Genomic DNA, 25,469 nt, shown 5'->3' with positions numbered 1-25,469 from the left:
ACACTCAAACATGATTCAGCCAGTTTTTGGCGGTGAATAAATATTATAAATATTATTATTATCGGGCATATGTTGACGGTCAATTTTGTGGCCGGATTTGTGTGTAGTTTCAGTCATTTTCAACGTCACCAGTGGAAGAAAAAGAAGGAGAAAGAAAAAGTTAGCTAAAATCTATAGAGCCATATTTCTATCGGCGAAAATGGATTTTTTTCGAATGTTATTTAACTGAGCGCCACATCCAAATTAAATTCATTTTTAACATTTGATAAAATAATACTTACCTACAGATAAATCTGTACTGAACTGTGTACAATTACACATTTAGACAATGTGTACTATACACAATCACCAAAGCCACAAAATACAAGCTTTGCTACTAACTACCAGAGTTATTATATTTTTTCTTTTTGATTTCGACGCTGCTTAATCATTGATCTGGAACAACGTTTGCATTGGCTCTTCTGCGTGCTGGTTGTCTTCTACGCAATGGTGCTCTTGGAGGTGCTGGTGCTCTGACATACGAGTTGTGCATTTCCAAATTGAATATGTAACAAAGACCTGTAATTAATAAGAGGCAATTTAAATTATTGGAAAATATACCAAATAAATTACAGTGTTTACCTTTGTACATGATGCATCTAGCCGCAACAATGTCTCGATGCCAAACGGTGCAAAATCGTTTTTGATGTTGCTGTTGTTGTTGTTGTTCCGGATATTTATCAGCGTCGCCTCCCATTTGAATTGCATTCACAGGGTTTAGTAGCCAGTTTTTCAGAAAGTACATTTTCTTTGACTCTAATCGCCCTGGTTGAAATTCTGCTGGTTGATTTGCTGGATCCATGATGCCTCTTGCGATCAATTTCTTCACGCAGCTATCTTTCTTTTTGCGTCGTTGACTCTTCTTCGTCACAATTAGCCGTGGTAGTGAGATATACGGTTCTATTTCTTGTGGTGCATTGGTGCATCGCGAGTACAGTTACGGCAAACTTTGAATCGATATTTTTGTGTTTGAATCGGGAATTTCTTCTGGCAATTCGCACAGTGTTGAGATGTGAAATCTTCATTCACTTTGTGTACATCTGAATGGCCAAGTTTTTTAACGCTGCATTGAAGATGCCGTGTACCTGGGCATCGTTTTCCCTTTTTTATGCCAATTGGTGAATTGGGTGCCATATCCACTGCTCCGATGTTTATAAGCGATGGCTCATTCTTTGTTATTACTTTCGCCAGCCAATCTTTCTCACCTTGTGACCCGATGTATTTGTCAAACGAAAGCCGTGCATAACGTCGCCGAGCATATGCAGCCACTGCATCTTTCACCATGGTTAATCGATGCCTGACGTAATTTCTCCATCGGATTCCTCGCGGTGATGGTATCGATGGATAGCTTTCACGGTCCAATTGCTCTCGTTGCGTGAATCTGGCAGTCATACGCTTTCCCATTTTGTCTCTGACTTTTTGTCCGGCACCCCAATGATATGACTTCGAAGATATCTTGAAATTCTCCTTTAACAAAAAAATTTAAAAATGAGCATTGATTTTTGTAGAAAACATTTTATTTAAATATAAACTCACCTCAGTGCGATCTTCAATATTCCGACGAATTCCGGCTAAGTATGTTTTCATACCGGGATCAATTGCGACGATGTATTTATACTCATTGTTCTCGAGTTTTTGCTTGATTCTTTGTCGATGCAGCTCCGTATTCTCGATCTCAGGCTTTGGTGTTCTGTACAATACCGACGCGGAAACGCTATCGCAGACTATCATATGATGAAACTGTTGGTTCGGTTTCTTGATCTCGTTGATTTTGTCCATGTTGAACAAAATGGCCCATGCTTCATCTTCGTTCTCCTTGTAATAGTTACGGCTATACATATTATGCCCTCCATGATCATTGTTAAATATCTTCGGCACAACTTTCCATTGGGCCAGCAGGCTCATCAAATCATCTTGATCGAATTTAATGTGTTTCAACTTCGAGTCACATATCGGTATGACGGTGAAATTTCTTATTTTTGGTGGCAATGGCTTGGATGGTTTGCAATAAAAAAGCGGATGGCGTTGGTGTCGTAGCCATAATTGCACAAGATCGTGATGCTCTTCCAAAAATATACTTATTTCACGTTGAATGAAGATGAAAAACCACAACGATTCAAACCACTTTTTCTCGATGTATTCAATCATTGACAAATATTCGCGAAATGATGGTAAACAGCGTACGGCGACTTGTTCATACAACTCATTCATTTTGTTCGTTCGGTGTTGATCGCCTCCGGTACAATCTTGATTGAACATAAGATTGTTCTTTGCATTTCTTATGTCAATGCCATCAAATTTTATGAGCCGATTAGGGTCTTCGTTCAATTGATAGCGAATCATTTGCAAGAAGCTCTCCAATATATTATCTAAATGCGTTGTCAAATTTGTCGTAACATTTGTCAAATATTGTTGATTCAAGTATTCAAATGCGTTGCCCATTTGGTACCTACTTGGCCATTCAAATTGATCATCGGCAATCATTTCAAGGAATCCACGTGGTATTTTCGGTTGTTTTGGATTTTCCGAATTTTCTCGTGATACGGCGGCGAAACACTCACGTATAACATTTTTTCCATCACTGTCAATGAAATATTGCCGATCATCGTTATCTGCTGCAAGGTTGACAACATATAAAAACAATGTCGAACCTAGGTAGCATATTACTGTACCATTGTAGCATTTATGGAAAAAATGCTCTGTTAGCGCTTCCGAATATTCAGACTTGAATACCGAAGGCGCTGACAGTTTTATCGATCGCAACTCTTCATTGTCGTTCAATTTTGCCGTATTTTTCTTAAAGGCTGAATTTATTTTTGCACGTCTCCTCTTCAAAAAAAAACACGAAAAAATTGTCAAATTCGTGGCACACAGTCCATTGATCACTTCAAAAAAAAAATCAAGAAAAATGGTTCGTTTTTGAGTACTTACCAACAACACTGTCACATTCACTGCAAAATGACAAAAAGCGCGTTCGAAAATGTTGTATTCACGATGCAATGGTCGACAATTAGAACACAAGGCTAGCGAGAGAGATTAAATAATTGCATAAATTTAATAAAAACACTTTTTCATTTGAAAAATATATATACAAATATAGAGCGGTCAAAGAGACGCTTACTGCTGTGAAATTCTTTACTAAACTGTGGAATCACCTCAAAAATGCACCCGAATTTATAGGGAATTATTGTTGAATCGACAAAAGTAAACCTTTATTAAAAATGGCCGATGATCAAAATCGAAATGTAAATCACCGTATGAAAATATTATTTGTAAAATAGCATAACAGCACTCTTGGTTTGAAGCACAATCTTGAAAATGAACAGAAACTGTTTTTCAAACGTTTTGATATGAAAATGAGATTTTATTTGTGTTGTCGAAGAAAACGATTTATTTAGTTACTTTCATTTCACCATCAGAATATATTGTGTTCTGATTTACAAAACAACTCCTTCTGAAATGTTACGATTGAAACTAATCAACACAATGCACCGTACACATTTGAAGTAACAATCAAAATGAACGTCGGCGAGAAATGTCAAATTATAAACAAAGAGAGATGTGTGATTTTCGGTTGAAATTTGAATTTTGCTGACACAAGCAAATTAAGAAAAATCTGACTGAATACACAGAGTGATACATAATGTATATGTAGACAGAAATGCATATGAATAATCAATACGTTGTATCAAATGCTGTTATTGCTTACGAAGCATACTGTTAATCAACGAACACACATAGCTATCACACGGAGTCTGTCGAAACGTTTTATGTAAACACAATCGAAAAGAGAAATGTTTATGTATGCGATGCGATTATTGTTTATAAAAATGCTTTAAACTTCAACTCCGACATCAAGTCTCACACCAGTAAATAAAACAAATGGAAATATTCTATTGAAATATATTACTCTTTTGCATACAATTTTCTTTCAAAAATTACCACTAAACTGGGCCAAAACATTACATTTTTCAACGTTAAAATGAATAAAAAAACATTACATTTTTGTTTGTTGGGATTATTAGGTTCTCATTTATCCTCACTAAAATGTGCGCAAAATACAGAGATTTCACTTCTTGTCACATGATTAAATATTCGGAAGCGGTGCTACTTTTTTTTGGTTCAACCAGTATGTGGTTGTGTGCCGTTGTCGCTGAGCAGGGGATGCAATTTATGTTAACTGCAATGTTTCGCCTGTTTTAGCTATTAAACTTCAATAATAATCCGACTATTAAGGTGCTCATACAAAATGTATTCCAAATATTGTCGTGTTTTATGTATCATTTGTTGATGTCGCTGGTGTGCTGTTACCGTTGATATATATATATATATATATATGACATATATTATATGTGTTATTCACAACAAACACTTACCCCATTTTACAGGGTGTACCTTACAAGCGGTGGGCGCTGGTATCGAAGATTTTTTGTTGAAGATTCAACGAATTTGACATCTATTAAAAGACATAAAGACTTTTGTTACTAAAGAACACACTGACTCTGATTTTATGTGTCCGTTTGTATTGCAAATTCTGCACTCAGTTGTCAACCGTAACTGCTTGTGCAAAATTTATAACACATACGCATAAACAGAATCGAAGTCAGTGTTCTCAGTACTAATACGTTTGCAATACAGCTATATAGTTCGCTAGAGCTATGTCAACACAGCAGTAGTAACGAAAATCTTTATTGTCTTTGATAGGTGGCGTATTGTTGAATTTTCAACAAATATTTCCATACAAAAAGTGCTTCACCAGCGCCCACCGCTTACAAGTGAGAGTGTTTTTTTAATAACCCAAAGAACATTTAAGTGATTTCTTTGAGTTTGGTGTTTTTTAAGTATATCAGATATCTGAATAGCCACTAATATTTTCCAACGCTGGTGCTCAGCAGCTGAGCGCGTTAAATACAACACAACATCAGCACAAAAGTTAATCAGAAAGTTACTCAGATAGCTGATATACTGCCCAGAACAAAACTGAATTAAAATTTTGAATCCAAACAAAAAGTTTTTCGATATTCCAAATTTGCTGAGTTATTTATGATACACCCTCTAACTTCATTAAAATCAACTACAATGACAACAATAATAACATGATTCAGGTCGGCTATGACGCATATATATCGACTATATTAAATATTTTATCAAAATCGATCATTAACATTCACTTTATTTCGAATTATTGGCAGATTTTTGCAATTTTCATAAATGCGAGGTCGAAAATAGAATTTTCTGATGTAACAGAAGAGCTAACGCAACACCACTGCAAATTCTTTTGTATATGCATACTTTTGTCAATTCATAAAATAGCTATTATACCTTGCTTTTTACTAATTCATCATTAATTTTTTTCGCGTGAAAGCACTTTCCATTTTCATTTTGAATCACATTTCGTTATATGGAATTGAAGGATTGAGTGTACGCTTGCACTTGATTTTAAAATTCGCTTCAATGCTTCTGTACCATTTCGCCAATTTAGTATTTGCTTCCGTTTCATATTCCGTTTTGCCGCAATTAGAACCATAAACATTTGTCTCAAAGAGATATTATGGAAAGGATAAAGAGGTGAGCGCCACAATTTGGAAGCTTAACATTTTTCAATTACGTACACATTCAAATATTAGTGGAAACATAATTTGTTGCAATGGAAAATCCAATTCAGAAAATCATTCGAATTCATATATATATTTTTTTAAAGAATTCATTTTTCATAAAGTTCTTGCAAATTCATTAAAAAGTTTTTGAATAGAAGAAAGTAGAATCCAAAACAAAGATAACATTTTGTGTATGTAAAGCGATGCTTATTTATCTATCTGTATTGCTCACAAAAATCATATAAATCGCATTAAATATGCACAAAATATATATTTGAAAGCTTATTTCAATTACTTTGTGTGGAAATGTAGTGTGTAAGAGAATATATGTGATGTTTTACATGCATAACATGTGATCAAACGAAAAACCAGCGGAAGAAAGGAACGAAAAAAAATATTAATACAAATGCGCTACGCTTTTCATTCGCCTTCTTCAGTTTTCAGTTTTTCTTGGTTTTTTTATATTGCTACTTCGTCTTGTATACAATTATTTCCATGCCAAAGAATGGCACAATTGCCTTCAATATACATGGAACAAAATGATTCTATGTACTTTATGCCAACAAATGTTTTGCTTTCCGTCTATCGTACAATTACAGAAGATGTTTCTTCTTTTTCATTCTGCTGCTTTCACTTTGATTCTTTTGGTTATTCGGTGAGCATATAACATGCACGATGACGATCTGTATGCATTCGCTTTCATGTTTTTGCCGATATTCACACACATATACATACAAACCAAATGACTTGAAATGTGTATGTGCACGTGCAGTGCATGCTTTTCTTCTATCTTCGTCTTTGTTGCGGACTGAATTTAATTAAGTTGGTTTCAAGAAAAGCAAGGCAAATGAGACAATATATGTATATTAAGAAGAACGAAGCAAAGAGAAAAATTCCGTCTCGAAAAGAGGAACATTCAAAACAGAATATAGAATGGAGAGAAACAAACGCACAAAATCTACATGTATAATCGAATAAGTAACATTCATGCGGATAAAATTTAGCGTAAGAATAATAAGCTTTAACTACCAACAATTTTCCTCTTAAATGACGAACAAATGAAGGAAGGAGAAAAAAAAATCATCAGAGCAACGATTTCTTACCACCATAATTACATTTGACAACATTCCACCAGCACGGAAATTCTCACTATATTTGCCTTGTCCGAGCGATTTTTTTTTTGAATGATTTGCTCAGGATCCATTTACAAAAAATTAACATAATTCAGATCGAAGCTAATCGGTTGACCTAGTTTACATTACATTCACTGGCTGGTAAGAATTGTAATGTTCTTTTTTGCCATTTAAAAACTTGAGATAGTTCTGTGCTATTTTTTCTGTAAAATTGTATTTAATTTATTTGGCAGTTCGCGGCTGTTCTTTCAACCAGTCCAACAAAAAGCTTTTTCTGATTGTAATTGATTTACATTTTATGATTGGAACGCATTTTCGGCAATATATCGCAAATTCCATGAATTTCCAAATGAATGACAATCTTAATCACTTTCAAACTCTTTTTATAGCTTAGCATTTTTTTTATGTAAAAAGGAGGCATTAATGAATATGCCACAATATAATAACATTATCATTGTCATCATCATTATCATCAACAGAATTCGTTATAAATTTCAATTGGATCCATTTCAACCAGACATTATAATGAGATATTTTCAGCCAGATGAATCAGCTCAGCCAGATATCGTCAGATGCTGAAATGGAGTGAAAACAATAAAAGTGATTGTTATAGTGATTGTAGCAATGTAAGTGTAATTATAACCATAACAATCATTCCTATTGTTTTCACTAAATTTCAGCTCCTGACGATATCTGGCTGAGCTGATTCATCTGGCTGAAAATATCTCATTATAATGTCTGATTTCAACTCTTTCAGTATCACTTATTTTGGCATCATTTTTATCTGGCTGTGTTTTGGAAATTTCTTTTCCACATTTCCGTTTTAAAGAAAAACTTTTCAATTATTCAAATGGCATTGAGTCAACGTTGACAGTTTCGATGTACGCTTACGTCCCTCTTTATATAAATAAACATGTTGTTTGCATTCACTGCAGTAGAGAAGAAGAGAAAAGCTTTCATACAACCGAATGCTTCAAAAAAAAAAAAAAAAAAAAAAAACAGAAATGTCTTCATTGATATGCTACACGATACATTGCTGCTTCCGACGATTATGTTTTTGAACATAACAGACGAACATACGGTCTGTGATCGATATGAAAAATTTGTCAACAAAGTACGTATTGCAAAAATGGCAATCCGTTTGTACCCAACATATTCCATTAGGCAAATTAAAAATCGATTAAAAGATAATAAATGTCATTCGCCAATGAATGCGAACGTGAAGGCAGGCCAATTGGAAAGATTAGGATTCAATGTGAATTTGATTGAATTTGTCACATCGACACGAACCACAAGTGAATTTAAATCGATATCCATAAATCTTAATAACCAAATGGTATATAATGGATTCAATGATAACGATACATATGGATAGTCGACTAAAAACTCTATCTCTTTCTTTTCCTTATTTTTCAAAATTTCAAATTATACAAGCGTCGAACATCATTCAACCATAAACATCAAAAACGTACATATTTTTTATTCAACAACTGGTCTGGTAAAATGTGAGAATATTCGTTTCTTTATTTTGTCCTGCCATAAATAAGCCATTTCATATCCCACTGTATTTCGTTGGCAAGAAAAACTTTTCAAAAAAAAAACTCCCAAAATGAATACCAAACTTTTTTGCTGTCAAAATAGATGTGAAATCATGATGAATTTTTCATAGGATTTCTCTCATTTTTGTCATGTGCATGTGTGCGCGAGTGAATATGAATGCATAGAAAAGGGTGCTTGGCAATAGAGTTACAGTTACGTGCTTGATAATTCTATTGAAGTGAAATTCATTTTGAATGACATAACGGAATTCGCTTATCTGAAATTCACAATTTTTGCTATATTGTTTGGTGTTTCATTCTCTCTGCATTTTAATTGTTGATTTTTTGGATATTTTTTTAATACAAACACATACTCAAACACGCGCGTGTTATGCTTAAAATGTGAACTATAACATATATGAAAAAAAATTAATTGAGAAATCTAACATTTTTTTTATAATAATGGAAGAGCTTAAAGTTTTAACAATACACGTATGTCATAACAATAAAAGACGGATTTTGGTCATTTAAAATAGTCACATACAGACGATATAGATAGATAAAAAATGCACTCTCAGTCATATGCATTACATCAGTAATGTGCGAGCTACATTTTGGGGGGGAGGAGGGCTGGGTGATTTTTCAAAAATTAAAAATTCTCTCATCTGAACAACAAATGTCGTTTTTTTTTTGGAAGTCACTTTTTGAGGCGAAAATTCCTAGCAAATCGGAAGAATTTTCTCGGTCAAAAAAAGTGAAGAGCAAAAAAAAAGGTCTTCACTTTTAGAATCACAAACCCTAGCAAATTCGAATAATTTTCGCGAAAAAAATTTTCTCATTCAAATCACAGGGGGAGTAAACCCCCCCTTACCCCCCCTTCGCACATTACTGCATTACATGTTCAAACAATTTACTCATACGAAAGTAATGTTCAGCGAATCCGGTCAGAAATGAAGTGATATTTATGGTTCACACGAACACATTCGTGAGTGGTTAATAGTGATTTACGTTGTTGTCAGTATGTGGCTGGTGCTGATGATGCTACTGCTGTTTTTTCTTCAATGCGAACGTGAGCCCTGTTTCAATGGCAGAGCAAACAAACGGTACAGATTTAATGACAAAAGAAAATTCAAAACGCACCAACACCATCAGAACGTATGAGATAAAAAAAATTCCATTGAAATATAGAAAAAATAAATAGCTTGCTTGTCTAGTACGTTGTTGAGAAAAATATGCCCTCAAATGCCATACGCAGGTGTACGCTGATTATAACCAATATTGCTATATATTTATATATCATGAATTGTTTTATTTGTATAATAATAAATGAGAAAATTAATGACTCTCCTTTGGTAACATTTTTTTGATCTGTATTCGTACAGTTATTACAAATTAATAGATGAAATCCGAAACGGTCATGTGATACGATTATTGTTATTGTTATTAGTGATATTATTATGATTTCTGGTATTTTCTTCGGCATGGGTCTATATGTCTTTCACATATGAACATTTACTTGTTCTGAGATAAAGATTACACCTTTGTTGCGTAGAAACTCATTGAGCAACATTCAAAAGAGTTACAAAAAAGAACGACCTGTTAACATACTGAAACATACAATAATGATATGATTCGCATTGCATTTTTTCACAAATTGGATCCCATGAAACGTGCACGATACGAGCAATAACGAGATGAAAGTGATGTTAGGTTGGGTTTCATGAGGCTCATAATAACAGTGAAATATGATGTAAAGCCCATAATATTAACGAAGATTCAATTGATAAACATACGTGCATAAGGTGTCTTTTTTTCATTTTTTCGGAATTTGTATGTGCGCTTTGCTACCAAAGTTTGTCAACTACCTGCTTTTTCAGTTATGCTTCCATTTAAAAACCCTCGGCACATTTTTATGAGCTCTGAAAATATTATGGAGAATTTTATTCAAAGTTGTAAACACATTTTTAAACAAAACAAATTGGCATTTTCAATTACATATATTCAATGTTCGCTTTGCATATGGCTTCTCTCGTTATGGTGTTGATGTTATTATTGATCGAGGCGAGAAAAAAAATTACCGTCAAAAATATGGCGATGTATTTACTTTTTTTCGTCGGTCGTTCCGTTAAAATGACTGCTTTTCGGCAATTTGACAGTGATGCGAGCACGAGAGATATGCTTCTTTTGTCATATTCTCGAGAAACCATTTCAAAAATAACACAAAAATACTTTGCTAGACTTTATTAAATTCTACTTCTTATCATTAAAATGCGAAATGTGTATGGGCTTTATTAAATTTATCTGCTGAGAGCGAAAAAAGAGGCAAAAAGAATAAGAAACAAATGGTGAAAGAAGCGCGTCAGTGACAACGAGATTGAAAAAATGAAGTGAAAGATACTTGTGTCGAAAGACCATTAAAAAAATATTACGCGAGTATCAAACAATGAAAGAACGTGCATTCAAATAAGCACCATTTAATCCAACACGCATTGAAAGTGCGTGCCATTTCTTTTTTTTCTTTCATCACTGCGTCTTGGTCGCTATAACAACTTAACTTTGTTTTCATTTTTCATTTGACTTCATGTCAAAGTGGTGCTCAACGCACCACATTTGTGTGACTTTGTATTTTACTCGCGCAACAAGCGGATTTCACCGATTTACTTCTATGTATTACCATTTTCACAATATACGTGATATTAATTTTGACTTGCCATTTTGGAATACTTTTCAACTACCTGCGCTTATTCATAGTATAATCAACGAAATCAGTTGCCCATTTTCATTCGTCAACTTTAATAAAATCCTTCCTTCTTGCTATATTAAGTCCTTAAGATAAAAAAATGAAAATATACCATATTTCATAGCCATCAAAGATTAACTTATGAAAATTCAAATTCAACCAACTTATTATTGGTCTTACGGAAGTGTAACTAACTCAATGTATTGAAACATTGTATGAAGATACTTATTGCTTCTTATAAGCAGTAAATAATTTGCACATCATTATACAAGTGCAAATACCACCGACATTTTGGTGGATTTGAATTTTTACATGATAAATGCATGTTATTAGTATCTAATGAAGAAAATGCTGAAAATCAAACGTTTGAGTGAAAACAAATTTAACCCAACTTTGTATATGCAAATGAGCATCTACATCGAGAAGTCGAGACAAAAACAGATTATTTTAAAGCAAGATATTTTTGATTTTTCAACCGATTTTATTGTAACAAAATGTGAGGTGGCCACTTGACAACAACATCGCTTTCACCGCAAGAAATTTTTCGTCGACAAAAGAGCGAAAGAAAAAGAAGAATTTCAACCTTTTTTACGCTTTTCACAAAAATATTCACAATCCACATTGAAGAGGGGCGGCAAAAGCTATCAAATCATAAAAGGGTACTGGCTTTTCACCATTTGAATTTTTCTGGTTATGTCGCGCTCGCTTCACCATCACATTGTTATTCCATCGATTTTTAGCGGCCTAAAAATATATTCGTTCGTTTTATATGAAGTTTTTTACGGCATTAATTTGAGCTGACGACGCTCGTCTTTTTCCGTTCAGAATAATTAATCACGATAGCTCTTCTTGCTGCTTGTTCTACAGTTACTTTTTATTTCTCTTTCTCGCGCAAATACCCGAAAAAAAGTCATGATATTACGTTTTGGTTCGTTGAACGTCAAGCAAAACGAACGAAATGCTTCGCTGAAAATCCAAGTGTCTCGTCTGCAAACATCGAATTATTAAGAACCATTTAAACCATTTTAAAATTTAATTAAATTGCAATATTCTGGCACAATTGGTTGTTTTTCTTGCGATTCTTTGCACAAATTATATTATTTCTTTGCCAAATATATTATTGTATAATATGGCATTTGTTCGCTGTTTGACAGCTCGTTTTTGTCTAGTGGAAAATCAATGAACCAACCTAATTTAATTCTCTTTCGCTTTGAATTTATACGAAATAAATCACAGTTGCTTTAAATGTAACACACACAAATCAAACCGATATGCATGCACAATTGTGGTGTAGAAGCTAAAAAGGGAATAACAGTTTAAAGCAGTTCAGTTGAAATGTTGAATGTAAATAATGTTTGGAATTCAATCACACGTGAAAGTGAATATATTTCAACGTATAAGTGAAATTTGAATAATAAACGTTTGTGTCATTCTATCCACCTCGAATTAAATCACTCTTTTCATATCACTTTGGTGATAGCTTGTGTAAAATGGATTTGACCCAAAACTCAGAATATCAGAATGAATGCATTGAAGGCGAATAGAAATTTATTTAGAATATTCAATTGTATTTGCATATCGAAATGATTACTAATCTGTGAAACAGCAGCGCTACGACAGAATCCAGTGTCATCTACACTCAATTGCTGCCAACTTGTGAAAACATATTTACTCATTTGCAAACTCCAATGTGACCTCCATAGCCGATCGTAGTGGCGCTAGCTACGCTACAGTGTTTTATTTTAGCAATATCACTTATGTGACACAATTGCGGTGTGTGCATTCATTATATCGAAGAAAAGTTCCACATGAATGACGCGCCTAGGGGTTATCATCAATTTCATACGCATTACCACGATGAAAAAAATCTACCAAAAATGAAGGATGCCAGCACAGTGCATGTTCATAACACTTTTAAAGGTTCAATTTCCGCGATCATACATCAATATGGAAAAATATGTATTCTTTAATAGAAAATAAGCACACAATATATTCAAAAAATTCACATAAAATGGAGTGATTATCCACTTACTTGGACAGATATTGTGGATGTTTCCTTTATATAATAGAAGCAAAAACCCAAAGACAACAAAGAGCTAAGTTAACTGTTCATCGAACATGTGCATGTCACTCTTGACGTATTCCAAATGAATATGATGTTTTTGCGTCAATTGAATTCTTGCGAACTCCTTACAATTCTCTCTGGCTTTTATCATTGAAGTGTGCTTTTATCCTAGTTTACGTGTCAACAATGAACTCTTTGGTGACATTTTTTCCGAGAATTTAAATTATTGACGTAAAGGAAGAGAACATATTATGTTAAAATATACGTATACAATGCAAAACTGTTACATAATCAAAACCATCCTCATCATCTCTCTACACAATATACAAGATTATTACAGCTATATAGGAATATATTAATCTATTGGTGAGATTCAAAGCAGATTATGTTCAAATTTAATGTTCTTGGCAACCAAATTTCTATTTGAAATCCAAGAAAACATCAAAAGAAGTGGCATTTACATAAATTAATTTCTTTTGAATGTTGTTTGTTTTTCATAATTATGATTCCAAAAAAAAATGTTGAAAAACATAAGCCATTTTTATTCTTACTCATTGAAATATAACTTTTTACGCCCACTGATTTGAAAAGCAATATTTTCATGTAATTCACTCGAAACCGCACATAAATTTATTTATTTCGTTCATTCGGGGTCGTTTTCATGTTGACATGTTAGATACCACCAACTGTGCTTATTAATTGTGGTGCTTTCTAAATTCATTTTCATTACATTGTCAAAATACTTTTGGAGAAAAAAAACCACATTTGTGTGTACCCACATATTTCAAGTATAGCCATTGTAAATTTCTGGCTCATTTAAATTTCGGGACGCAATTAAATCCAAGAGTGTTTCTAAAATAAACACTTCGAAATGGTTTTTGTATCACATTTATATCAAACAAATAACAAATAACGAACATTTAATTTTCACACATTTTTTTCTCTTCATTTCACCGCGTGTCCGTCTCTGTTTCTTGCACTCATTCATTTGTGTAACATTATGGTTTCTATCATATTTGCAAGCAACTGTGTTTTCCATTCCGTATTACCAACTCAAAGAAACTTCATTCGATTGTGGATCCTTTGCTGTTCATAACAACACATGAAAATTTGCGTCATTATCTATTCCTCCCTTTCCCTCTTTATTACAAACACATGCAAGCCATGTCATATAACGTGTTTTTCAATGGTAACCGCATGATCATTTACTTTGGTGTATGTTTTCCAGTCGATGAATACAATTACACTTTAGTGTTGGCATTGAAACGTGCGTTGGTAAAAGAACTCAAAACGGAAATGTTAAAGTGTGCATTTTTATGTGAAAATGTTCAAATGGAATTGAAACCACTTTGAGTTTCCATTGTATTTCGTTTTTAAAGCATGTAACTGTTTGAATAAAACTTTCATAGACTGCTACATAGATTCATTAAATGTCAATATGAATTTATTGACAAGCCATTTTCTTGTGAATGAAATGCACTGCTCCATTTTCGAATTGCATGAGATGAACCTTTTTATGTGGATATTATTGTGTCGCATGTGTATGTGCGGTCATTATTCCATCCGCCAAACACAATCATTGACTTTTATCATATTTGCTTCTAACGACAACTTTTAATTAAAGTCAGTCTCCATTGAATGACAATCTATTATATTTTGCGTAAAATTGCTTTTCTATAAAAAGCATATTCATAATTGAGATGAAAAGGAGAGTACGTACAAAATTAAAAGCGAAAAAGCATTCGTGTTTGGTTTTGTATTTCGATTTCGGACAACTTTTTCTTAGTTTTGCTTACAATAATTTTTTTCATTGAAAATACATATTAATTATTTATTTATTAATCGCAATTCACGTATTGTCAATAGACATAATAATGAAACTTGCTCTCTATTTTCCGCAAAGAAATATTTCATTGTGTCTCTATCTTTCCAAAAGTATCGCTGTTTTTATGAACAAATTGATAGTTTTCTGTCATTTTTTCTCTCTCCAGGAATTCTATTCCATCATGAATTTCATACGATTAAGTATTTGACACTGTTTCAGTGTGGATCAATAAACAACGATTTATTACAAGAAGAAAATATGAAAATTTAGTTTGCGTCATAGTCATCAAATAAAACTCGATAAAAATATGGTAACAAAAACTGGTTCTGTGCAGTCAAGAATCAACCTCGTGCACTCTCGTCGGAAATGTGAATATTTATGTGCAAAGAACATAAAAACACTGGTGCCACGCAGTTTGTTGATGATCTATTTTCTTTGGAATACATTGTGTGTGCGTGTGTTCGACAGGAGATGTGAGTCGCCTTATGACTTGCATGCATATAATGCAACTAAGCAAGCGCTGGTAACAATGTTTTTACTCATTCAAGTCAAATGAAAGCATGCCCACTTGAGTTGGTTTTAATTATGTTTCATACGAGCGTGTATGTCGCTTTTAATCAAATGATATTCTTTATTGTCCACTTCTAATCTAATAAGGTCAAAACAAAACAAAATTATCAAAATGGTTACATGTTCAAAGTGTTCAACATACATAAGCACAAACAATCGTTTCGTTCCCCTCACTCGTATACATGTAGCATTTAATCCGATGCCAAATATCTTTTGTGTGAAATTATCCATTCGAGATGAAGTGCTCTGGCGAACTTTTTTTATCAAGTTTATTCGAATTTATGGTGTTTTTGTCGCCTGTTACCACAATGATTGTCCTTTTTCGGCGAATTCGTGCCGTTTAAATACCGCTCACACGCAGTCCTCATTTATTTGGCTCCATTTCTCCCCTGCATATCATATAACAATAAGTGTATCGGTAAGTTGAGGATAAGAAGCGTATTGCCTAACTAACGAATCCCATGCAAAAGGACGATAATGAAACAATTAAGATTAAATGACCGCCTGTCGAAAATAATGTTCTCGACGTTCTGTGTTTTTTCTTGTTCGAAGGCGTCTATACGCACGTTTTCTCATCATGATATACCAACCACAAACAATCCAATTAAATTGAAATTGTCATTTTCGGCATTTATAGCATATTCAAGCGGTTTCCGTCTGAAACTGAAAATAGGAAAACAGACAGAGATCGTAAGCGGTTATGTGATATTAATGGAAATTTTTTGGACTTTCATCGTTTTTATTATTAAAGCTTTGCTGCGCTAGCGTCACCACCTACGATAACAACTATGAAACTAACACACAAACGCTCTTACGCTCTTACGTGGGGTATGAGCTTAAAAATAATGTAGATGCGATTTTCCGAAACGAAATGAATTGAATTTTTTTTTTAATTGAAAAGGAGGACGCCATGCAAATTAAATTCATGGCTTCGTTTATATGCATTCATTATGGCAAACATATATATACGCTTGAAAAACGAGATTAATTATTATTACTATTATTAATGAGGGTTGTTTGAAACTAAAAGGTTATTAAAAACGTTGTATTCATTTTGCACCCGGTGTGATATTAAAAGCCACAGCGTTATGGGTAATGTAATATGATACTTTTAATTTCAGCACAAATTGTACACATACACATATGAATACATATAAACACAAAAACTCAGGTAGATTACCACTGCGAAGGTGAAAAAACTCTGCCATTTTTTATATTTAACCAACACTTTTATTTGTGTTAAAAAATGTTAAAATATGACACTTTATTTTTGGATAAAAAGAAACTCGAGAAAAAACTTTATTCCACCTCGCCTCTCAATGTGTCATTCTTTATTTACCGCAAATATTATTTCATTTGTGCTTCGTCCACTTGCGAAATGGATCAACATGGGGGGATGACAATAAATTTATAAGATTTGAAAGCAATTTTCTGCTTGGTTTCCATAGTTTGCCCCGTTGTTTGAACTTTTCCATCATCTTTTTCTATATTTTTATTTGCTTGGATAAAGTATCTTCTTTAATAGAAATTGGAGATGCACAAGGTCATAAAAACTTGAAGACACATGACGTCTGAAACACATAACATACGTTCAATGCATGAGACAATGGGAAAATGGTTTTTATTTCCGATTTTAAGACAAATTGCATTGTGATACCTCAATGATTAGACAGTGAAAAAGGGAGAAAGATAGCAGGTACATTATCACGGCAAAAAAAAAATATATATCGAAAAAATTCCAATGAAAAATGAAAACGGAAGAGAAATTCGATTATAAACAACAACGGGGAGAGTGTTCATATTCACTGTCTACGAACATATTACAACCCCATCCAAAATAATCCATTATATCACCAAAGTACGTTCTACGAACAAAAAAAAATTAAATGAAACGTAAAGTACATGTATTGACAGCGTCAATTTATAACATCATAACCGATATGTTGTGTCTTGTGTGCGTCCTGTGTGTATGTCAGTGATGGTGTATGGTGTTTATATTTCGTCTCTCACGTTTGTCAGTTATTATTTATTTTCCGTAATTTTTCGCCATTCACATTTTCTCGAAAACCTTTTATTCTGTTTTGTCTTTGTGGTTTGGGTGCGAAAATCGGCTGCAGGTGATCATGGCAAACTGATAAAATATATTTTCGAAGTACTGCTGAGTTACGTAATATACAAAGTGAACATTATATTGTTTTCGTCACTCGGTTGAGCAAATAAAAAAAAAGTTTCATCGATGTATATGAACGATGAGAATATGAGCGCGTTCTTCCTTACAGCAAAAAGAAGAAAATAAAAGCCCACAAAACATCTCGGAAATTGAGTGTGAAAATATAGTCGAATATGGCCGATGCGAATATCATAACTAACACTCTTCTGTTTATTTCTGTCTCTTGTTCCCACTCTTCCTTTGTCATGTTCTAAATCTATTCCCATGGCGCATTTGCTTGCCGTAAAATAGATGCCGACGAGCTTTTTCCACTTCAACCTTGGCGAATAGTTGGATCTTAGAGCTATTATATTGTATGTAAAAAGAACAACATCAATGTCCCACGACAATATTTATTTCTCGGTTCATACAAATACATTGTACATTTTTCAGATGGCTTAAGTATGTATTCTTAGTAAATAATTTATCGACGAAGACGTAGTGCATAATATCCGTACAAGATTTTCCGATGTGCGACATGAACCAGGAATTTTATGAATTGAATTTTCTTTTACATATGATATCGGTTCTTCCATTGGATGAAACGGGAATGTTGAAAAAAAAATCATAGATAGCATAATGGAAATAAATTTCATTTTTACCCTAAATTTATGTCATTCTGGATGGCTATTAGTTTAAAACGAATTACATTGTTTTTTTTTTTTTGTCGTCGATCCAGAAACTATTTCCGATTGTTGTTAATTCAGTTTTATTTAAATTTTTCATTCGGTGCACAATAGTGCCTGAGTTTGTGTCGAACGAAAAGCTTTTTATTTATAATAAAATGGCGATGACTTTATGTGCTTGCATTGGATTTTACACTGCTTCCGGAATCATAAATGTTTTATTCATGTTCCACTAAATATTCACAACGCACCAAATAGAATAATCAAATCGCAAGTGTTCTTTTCATATAATGCATACTTTTACACATATATGAACGTAGGAACGTTAAAAAGATGTGGTTTTTGTTGCACTTGCAACAATTCGACGTCATTCACTATTTCAGTTTATCCGTTGCCTCTGACTCACTCATTCACTCGTCGACTGTACATTGTACACATTTATTTAAGTCATGTTGTCGTTTAGTATTCATTTCACATTCTATTCTTTCGTCTGTTAATATTTTTATTTGTTGAAAATAGAAAATGACGAAAGCAAACATGGAAAGCGTTAATGCATCGAGTTCGAGTGACGCATTGAAAGCTTGTTGTTTGAGAAGCAAAAGTATATCACACTTCATGTATTCATTACTACAATTTGAAATGTGAAGAAATGATTGTACGACAGAAATGAAGAACATAGGATGCGTTTTAAGTACCTGAATCCTAAAGAAAACACCTTTCGTTCAACACTGAGTACGATACATTTTGATTCAACATTTCAATAAGACAGAGACAAAAAGAATTACGATGCTTCTCTATATTTGACTCTTTAAAAGCTCTTTGCAATCATAATGGATGCATTTTGCAATGTGACGGTAGAAATATTTGAATTTAATTGGTTTTGGCATTACAGATGTACAGTGTACACCGGAATGAGAATATGAACAAAGAACAACATGCTATTTTTTATTGAAATGCTATCGGGCATTCCTTGTAGACGTAAAGAGAGCGAAAGGTTCATCCATTAAAAAATTTCATAGAAACAATGAAAAGCAGAGGTATTCATATATGCGAGAACAAATAGATAAATACACGGAATTTTTGCATTTAACAAAAGTCCCATTCATGCAACTATATGCCTCGTCCGGATCGCTTTGTTTCATATACATTCATTGAATTTTCATATAAAATGTACAGCGCGGAATGTGAATAAACCGAAGTATAGCATTCCGAGTTTTGGTGGAACTCTTTGTAAATTACAAGGGGAAATGTTCCTGAAAGTTTCCATATTTAGATTAGTACAGCATGTGGACCACATGCTGAAAAACGTACAATGTATAATCAAACAGTATACGTATGAGTTCACCTTTACCCATAAATGCTTTTAACAAGTTATTAAAACTGCAATTGTATGCATGAATGCGTCGGTATGCCATGGTTGTACATTTACAATCAGTCCATCTCACACAAAAAACACCTCAATAATAAATAACGAAATACAAACATTCAGTAAAACACATACAGAACAATTTGTGGCGAGTACGGTGAAAAACACCATGCCTTACGAATGTGCCAAACTATAAACAATTCACAAAGAGAAAAAAGAAACAAGAAGCATATCGACAATAAAAAATCCGCCACCACTGTCGTCGTTGCCACTAGAATGAAATGGCATTCTGGTATGCTTCTTATTTATTTACATTTCAAGTAGAACAGCGTGCAAAAATATATACTATTTATGGATATATGCAATTTTGACATTTTCTTGTTGTTTATGTTTTGAATTCTAGTCGAAAACAAACTGGAGAAAGTGAAAAAAATGTCATTATAAATCATAACAGGAAAAATACCCGCATTAATGGAAAAATAGTGTTTCAAACTTATCCCAAGTTGTTTCGAATGTTGAAACTCGGCGTGCAGTTTTTGATTGAGGAAAAAAATTGAACGCTCTGACTGTGCTCTATGAATGCACGACGGCAGAAGCATTCCACACAGCAAGCAAATAGAATGCGATTCTATTGCAATGTGATCAGTCACAACAATAACTACATAACAGTGCAGAAAATAAATACAAAAATGATTTTATAATTCCCACAAGAAGGTAACAAAAAAGAAACAAAACAAGAAAAAAAAATTACGCTTAAGAGGGCCAGGGAGGGGAAAAAAGTTTCGTCACATTCGTATTTGTAATTGTGTTGCGTTATACGAGTACTTGTTGCTATTGCAAGTTTGCAAAAATAATGGAAATAGAAATGGAAACAGCTGTGAGATACATGTACCACCACCATCATCATCGTTCGAATTCTCAAAGAATGGAATGAGAAACTCGCATTTATAGTGTGAAGCGGCGACTTTTCCGATTCTGTAATGCATTTGCAGTAAAATGCGCGCAACAACATTGTGACCACTTTCATTTCGAAAACGATAGTTTATTGTGTTCAAGCCAAGCAAGCAACGAGCATTAAAACTTCACAATGGCTGAACGATAATAGCACCAAGTATCCATTTTCATTTTCCATTTATTCCATGCGCCCTTGTATCATAGTTGCATTTTATGGTCGTAAAATGCCGTGTACTGTAACGAGAAAGTTAAGGCGATTCGTGTGCTGTGTTCGTTGCAGCTTCGAATTATACTTTCGCAGTATAAAGTACACATTTTTCCCCGTTTTAAATATTGATACATAAATTTATCCCTAGCATAAGACTATCAGTGCGCGATTGTTGTGTGTTTTGTCAGAATAGTGAACGAAGCCGTATAAAGTCAAGGCTATTTGTGGAACGTAAATTGCAACCTATACAGCTTGCCTGTACGTATTATGGATTGAATCTTAGCTTATTCTCTTATTTTCTCACTACATCACAATATCGACGTGTAAAAAACTCACCAATAAAATATCCGAGAGAAAACTCTTAACGTTCAATGTAATCGCCTGAAGATGCTGATGGCGAAATAAACAGAAAACATATCCTATCAATTTAAACATAATCCACTTGATCACAAAAATAATGTGAAACTAAAAATAAATAGAAAATCAAATAAAATATAATTAAGCATGGTTTTTGAAGGTTCCAATGCGAAGGATGTGAACACTGTCTATCAGATCTAAAGCTCTTTTTCGTCACCGCCGCTGCTTCTTCTCTTAGTTGCCCCGAAAATCGCCTCGAATCGAAATATTCGGATTAGAAATTTTAATAATATCTTGGTAAATATTTGCAGTTTGGCTGCGCATATTGCGTAGGATAGTATGCTTTGAATGTCGATCTAGAATTTACAATAGCAATATTAAAATGCACATCGAAATGTGTCAGCTTTAAAGGATAATAATAAACCCTTTATTTATTGTTTGAGTTGTCATACCGAAAAACTCTTTGCAAGTAGCTTTATATTGGCAATGATTAGTTTTGGTTATTCAAGCGATTTAGTGTACAAATCTGAATGTATGGCAAAGCACTATGCTAAATATATCTGGTGTATCTTCGTGAAAAGTAGATTATGTTATCTATTTGATTCGAACACGTTTATTCTGTTTCGTGTTTTTTTTGTTGATGGTACTGTTCTTGTCGGATTTGCAGTTAAACACAGCTTCTTTTTATCGTGTTTATCTGATAATCATGTCTCTGTCTCTCGCTCTTCGTTTTTCTTTGTCACCGATCCTACACAGTTCATCAAGCTTAGCACGTTTCAATGACTCCGTCTGTTGAATGCAATGACTATTTTCTCAATTTGTTACAATTTAACTGAGCGTTTTTTATTCATTCTCCTCTTGAAGGACGAAGTAGACGGTTTTTTTTTAACATGATTTTTGTTCTTATTTTTGTTTCATTGCAGAATATCAAAACTGTTAGCACTGTTAATCACATCACACCAAGAATGTAAGTAATAGTTTTATGATCCTTATGCATTCAAATTAGATTTGTTTCGTTTTATTAAAATTTATGCAAATCTTCTTGATCTCTTCAGTAAAAATGTATTTTGCTTAATACAAAATGCGCGGCAAAATGGTTCGGTAAAATTGGTATTTGTGTAATTCGGTCGGGTGAGTGAGTGTTTACGTTGAGGTGCCTGTACTGTCCTTGCTTCGTTGAAAAATGTTCACATGAAATCTAATTTAGCAGAAGTGGTAATCAACGCAGAACATAGATTGTAAACATTTCTTTTTATTTTCTACGCCCCAATGAATTTCATTTAAACTAAACATCGACCATTAGTCCTGTCATCTTTTTTTGTATGTCGTTCATATTCGTGAGTAAAACGTCTCTAATGGCATTTTCTTCGACTAATTCAATTTTATTGTTTTTTTTTTTCTTCCAACATTTTCTTTTTCTTTATTTTGCAACAATAACACATCAACTATGAACATCTTGTTGGTGCAAATGAATGTTTCGTCTGCATGAAATAAATTGGAGTGAAGGATAAGGAACTTATTTACGTTTAGAATGTAATTTGTGCGACAGCCACTCCCTGTGTGCACACTGTATATGTCCACAGCATAAAACATCGTTAGAAATTTATCAAAGTACCGTCCGTTAGTTTCGAATTGCATCCCGAGCACCACCGAATCCAATTTACTGCTAACAATTCGGTTTAAATTCACATCCAGTATTTATTTTTCGTTTTGTGTGCAAATCCGATAAATGACTTTACTTTTTGGGTAAATTGGTGCACATTTTTCGAACTGACACCACCAAAACACAAATGGACACATGAAATTAGTTTTAATTAAACGCGCTTATAAAATTTCAACAGAAACGTTGACACCTAAATAAAATTGACGATTGTAATGCGGTGCCCTTTCATTTATCTTCCTCTTCATCGGTTCGATGAAATCAATTCATTCAAGAAATTAAAAAAAATCGTCCATTAATTATCAACATTTAATAGTGCGATTGTTGTTGTCGAGTGTAAATGAAATCAATTTGCTATTTAAAATTCACATCGATTTTCCAATCGTTGAATTTCATTCATTTCAAAAGCGAAGCATTCCGAAAAAGGAAAAGTCATGAAACGAAAGGGATACAAAGGTTCAGCATAAAAATGGAAATAACTAGCAAATCCCGACTCCTTTTCTCTTTCTCCATATTTCTTTTATACTCTTTGGAGGATCCAAATTGGTTCAGTTTATTCGCAGGGCATTAATCGATTATTTATTACCAAGCTGAACTGATAAAGATAAAAAAAAATCCGAACAGATAATAATAAATACGTCATTCCATTTCCTCTTCGATTATGCCACGTCAATACACTCAAGTATGTGGAGTAAACATCGTAGATATTAAACCGAATGATATACTCTCCCCTGGCTGGCAACGTGATTGAATTGACATTCCATTGATATTTATTATTGCATTGATTACGGTTGCCGTGTGATGTTCAAATTCCAATCGAATCATAAATTAACTTATGAAATTAGTGCAATTAAATTGAAGACTAGAATAAAACTTTTCAACAGTAACTTAAGCACTATTGGGGTTAACCGTTACCGTAAATTTGCTTCTTTGCTTCAACTAATTAGTAGTAAAACCATTTTGTTTGCTATAACTTATCGCCGTTAAGTTTTGGAAGAAAATCCATATCCTCCTCTTTTGTACTCAATTGAAACTTTACTTTCTTCTTCGACAGAGAAATAACATCAAATAATCCAATATACAACAGATTGTAAATTTTGATTTTTATGCTTCAGAAAATTAATACCACCAACATATGGAGAATAACAAACCATGACCAGAAAAAGTGAGAACCATTTCAAATCAAATCAACCAAAAATATATGCGTCAATTACCAAGTTATCTGCGGTCAAAATCAGCTAAAGTTTTGATACCATATTTTTATTTGTCATCATCAGTTGTAAATGTGGAATGAGAAATAAGTGCGCAATTGGTTATGATGATTTCAACACAGAAAATATACAAATTAATTTGTCGAGGAATGGTAAAAGTTTGATTGATCCACGAAAACAGAAAAAAATTGCAACATAAATGTCGCAGACCAACCGAACCACATTAATGTAACGCCCATCCATAAAAATACATCAAATTCACTATGAAATGCTGTGTTAATCCAGAGTTTGAAATAATGATTAGTTTTTTCAATTCATTTATTTGAAAATCAATTACCATTAGTTAATGTAAATTGAAATTTTCAATTTATTTTTTTCAATTCATTAAATTGAATTTTCAATTACCATTTACATTCAAATTGAGAAATGAATTGAAATTCATTTCAATTGCGTGAAGTTGCAGAGATTCTAGTTGGCTCCCATAATACTACTCTCGATTGTTTTCAATTTTTTACCGTCAATTCATTTATAATAACATTTTGAATGTAAATTAAAATGTATATATATTTAAAATTTAATATTAATATACAAATTAAAAAAATTAAAATTTGAAACTGTTTTCATTGCTGCGATTTCTTTTAAACTTATTGACACAGCAACGAGCAACCGTTATTGTTGAATGTGCGCATTCAAATATTAACCTCACTTTTGACATTAGCTATGCACAAATGCCGCATAAGGCATCAATCTCTGCAACTTCACGCAATTGAAATAAATTTCAATTCATTTATCAATTTGAATGTAAATGGTAATTGAAAATTCAATTCAATGAATTGAAAAAAATAAATTGAAAATTTCAATTTACATTAACTAATGGTAATTATAATTGAATGAATTGGCATTGAAAAATTCGAAACTCTGTGTTAATCGATGGTTAACACTCCTCTTGGTTTGGTACATTCGGACAGTGACAGATGAAGCAAATTTGTTTCTTTTTTGGACATAGTTCGACAAAAATGGAATAAATAAACTTTGTGTGACCTTTTATTTATGGAAAAATATCAGAATTTCACCTCGTCTTTCACTTTCTGCTTATTTTTTATGGATTTTTTTTAATCTTTCCGATTTGCTAGGACCTTTTTTAGGTCCTCACTTTCATTGCTAGGGTTTTCTCATGGCCTGGAAATGCCTATGTAATTTACATATAAATGAGTGAGACTCAAACATGTTCTTCTTTTCAGGACGAAAACATGGAATATTGTAGACAAAATTACTTTTTGGTGCACAAGCAAATTTCAAAAGATTGGTTATTTTCGACATTTGTTGTAAAAGTCTTGAGTGGGGCGGGCATGTAGAATCGAAAGTATTGAT

The 25,469-nt window shown here is 33.2% G+C and overlaps 2 protein-coding genes across 11 annotated transcripts in view; one reads left to right on the top strand and one right to left on the bottom strand.

Annotated features, from left to right (window-relative positions):
* The window catches only part of LOC116349940 (high affinity cGMP-specific 3',5'-cyclic phosphodiesterase 9A), a 121,447-nt gene that overhangs the window by 44,318 nt on the left and 51,660 nt on the right, over positions 1 to 25,469 (top strand). For 9 of the 10 annotated variants that reach the window (XM_031781617.1, XM_031781620.1, XM_031781609.1 and 6 more), the window contains one exon: positions 22,151 to 22,194. The exons of the other annotated variant lie outside the window; for it this stretch is intronic. The gene's annotated coding sequence lies outside the window, so the exon portion shown is untranslated. The remainder of the gene's footprint in view (positions 1 to 22,150; positions 22,195 to 25,469) is intronic. 10 annotated transcript variants of the gene reach the window in all.
* On the bottom strand, positions 494 to 4,420 carry LOC116349848. The gene is made up of 5 exons (XM_031781448.1): positions 4,416 to 4,420; positions 2,493 to 2,866; positions 1,576 to 2,408; positions 622 to 1,506; positions 494 to 558 (listed from the first exon to the last, which is right to left on the bottom strand). Exons 1-4 carry the CDS (start codon positions 4,418 to 4,420, stop codon positions 940 to 942), a joined length of 1,779 nt encoding a protein of 592 aa, XP_031637308.1. The 3' UTR covers positions 494 to 558; positions 622 to 939.

Source organism: Contarinia nasturtii, unplaced genomic scaffold (assembly GCF_009176525.2).
Source record: "Contarinia nasturtii isolate CC-2019 unplaced genomic scaffold, AAFC_CNas_1.1 Cnas_scaffold_3175, whole genome shotgun sequence".
NCBI lineage: Eukaryota > Metazoa > Arthropoda > Insecta > Diptera > Cecidomyiidae > Contarinia > Contarinia nasturtii.
Note: the sequence above shows the minus strand (reverse complement) of the source record. Positions and strands in the feature narration are given on the sequence as shown.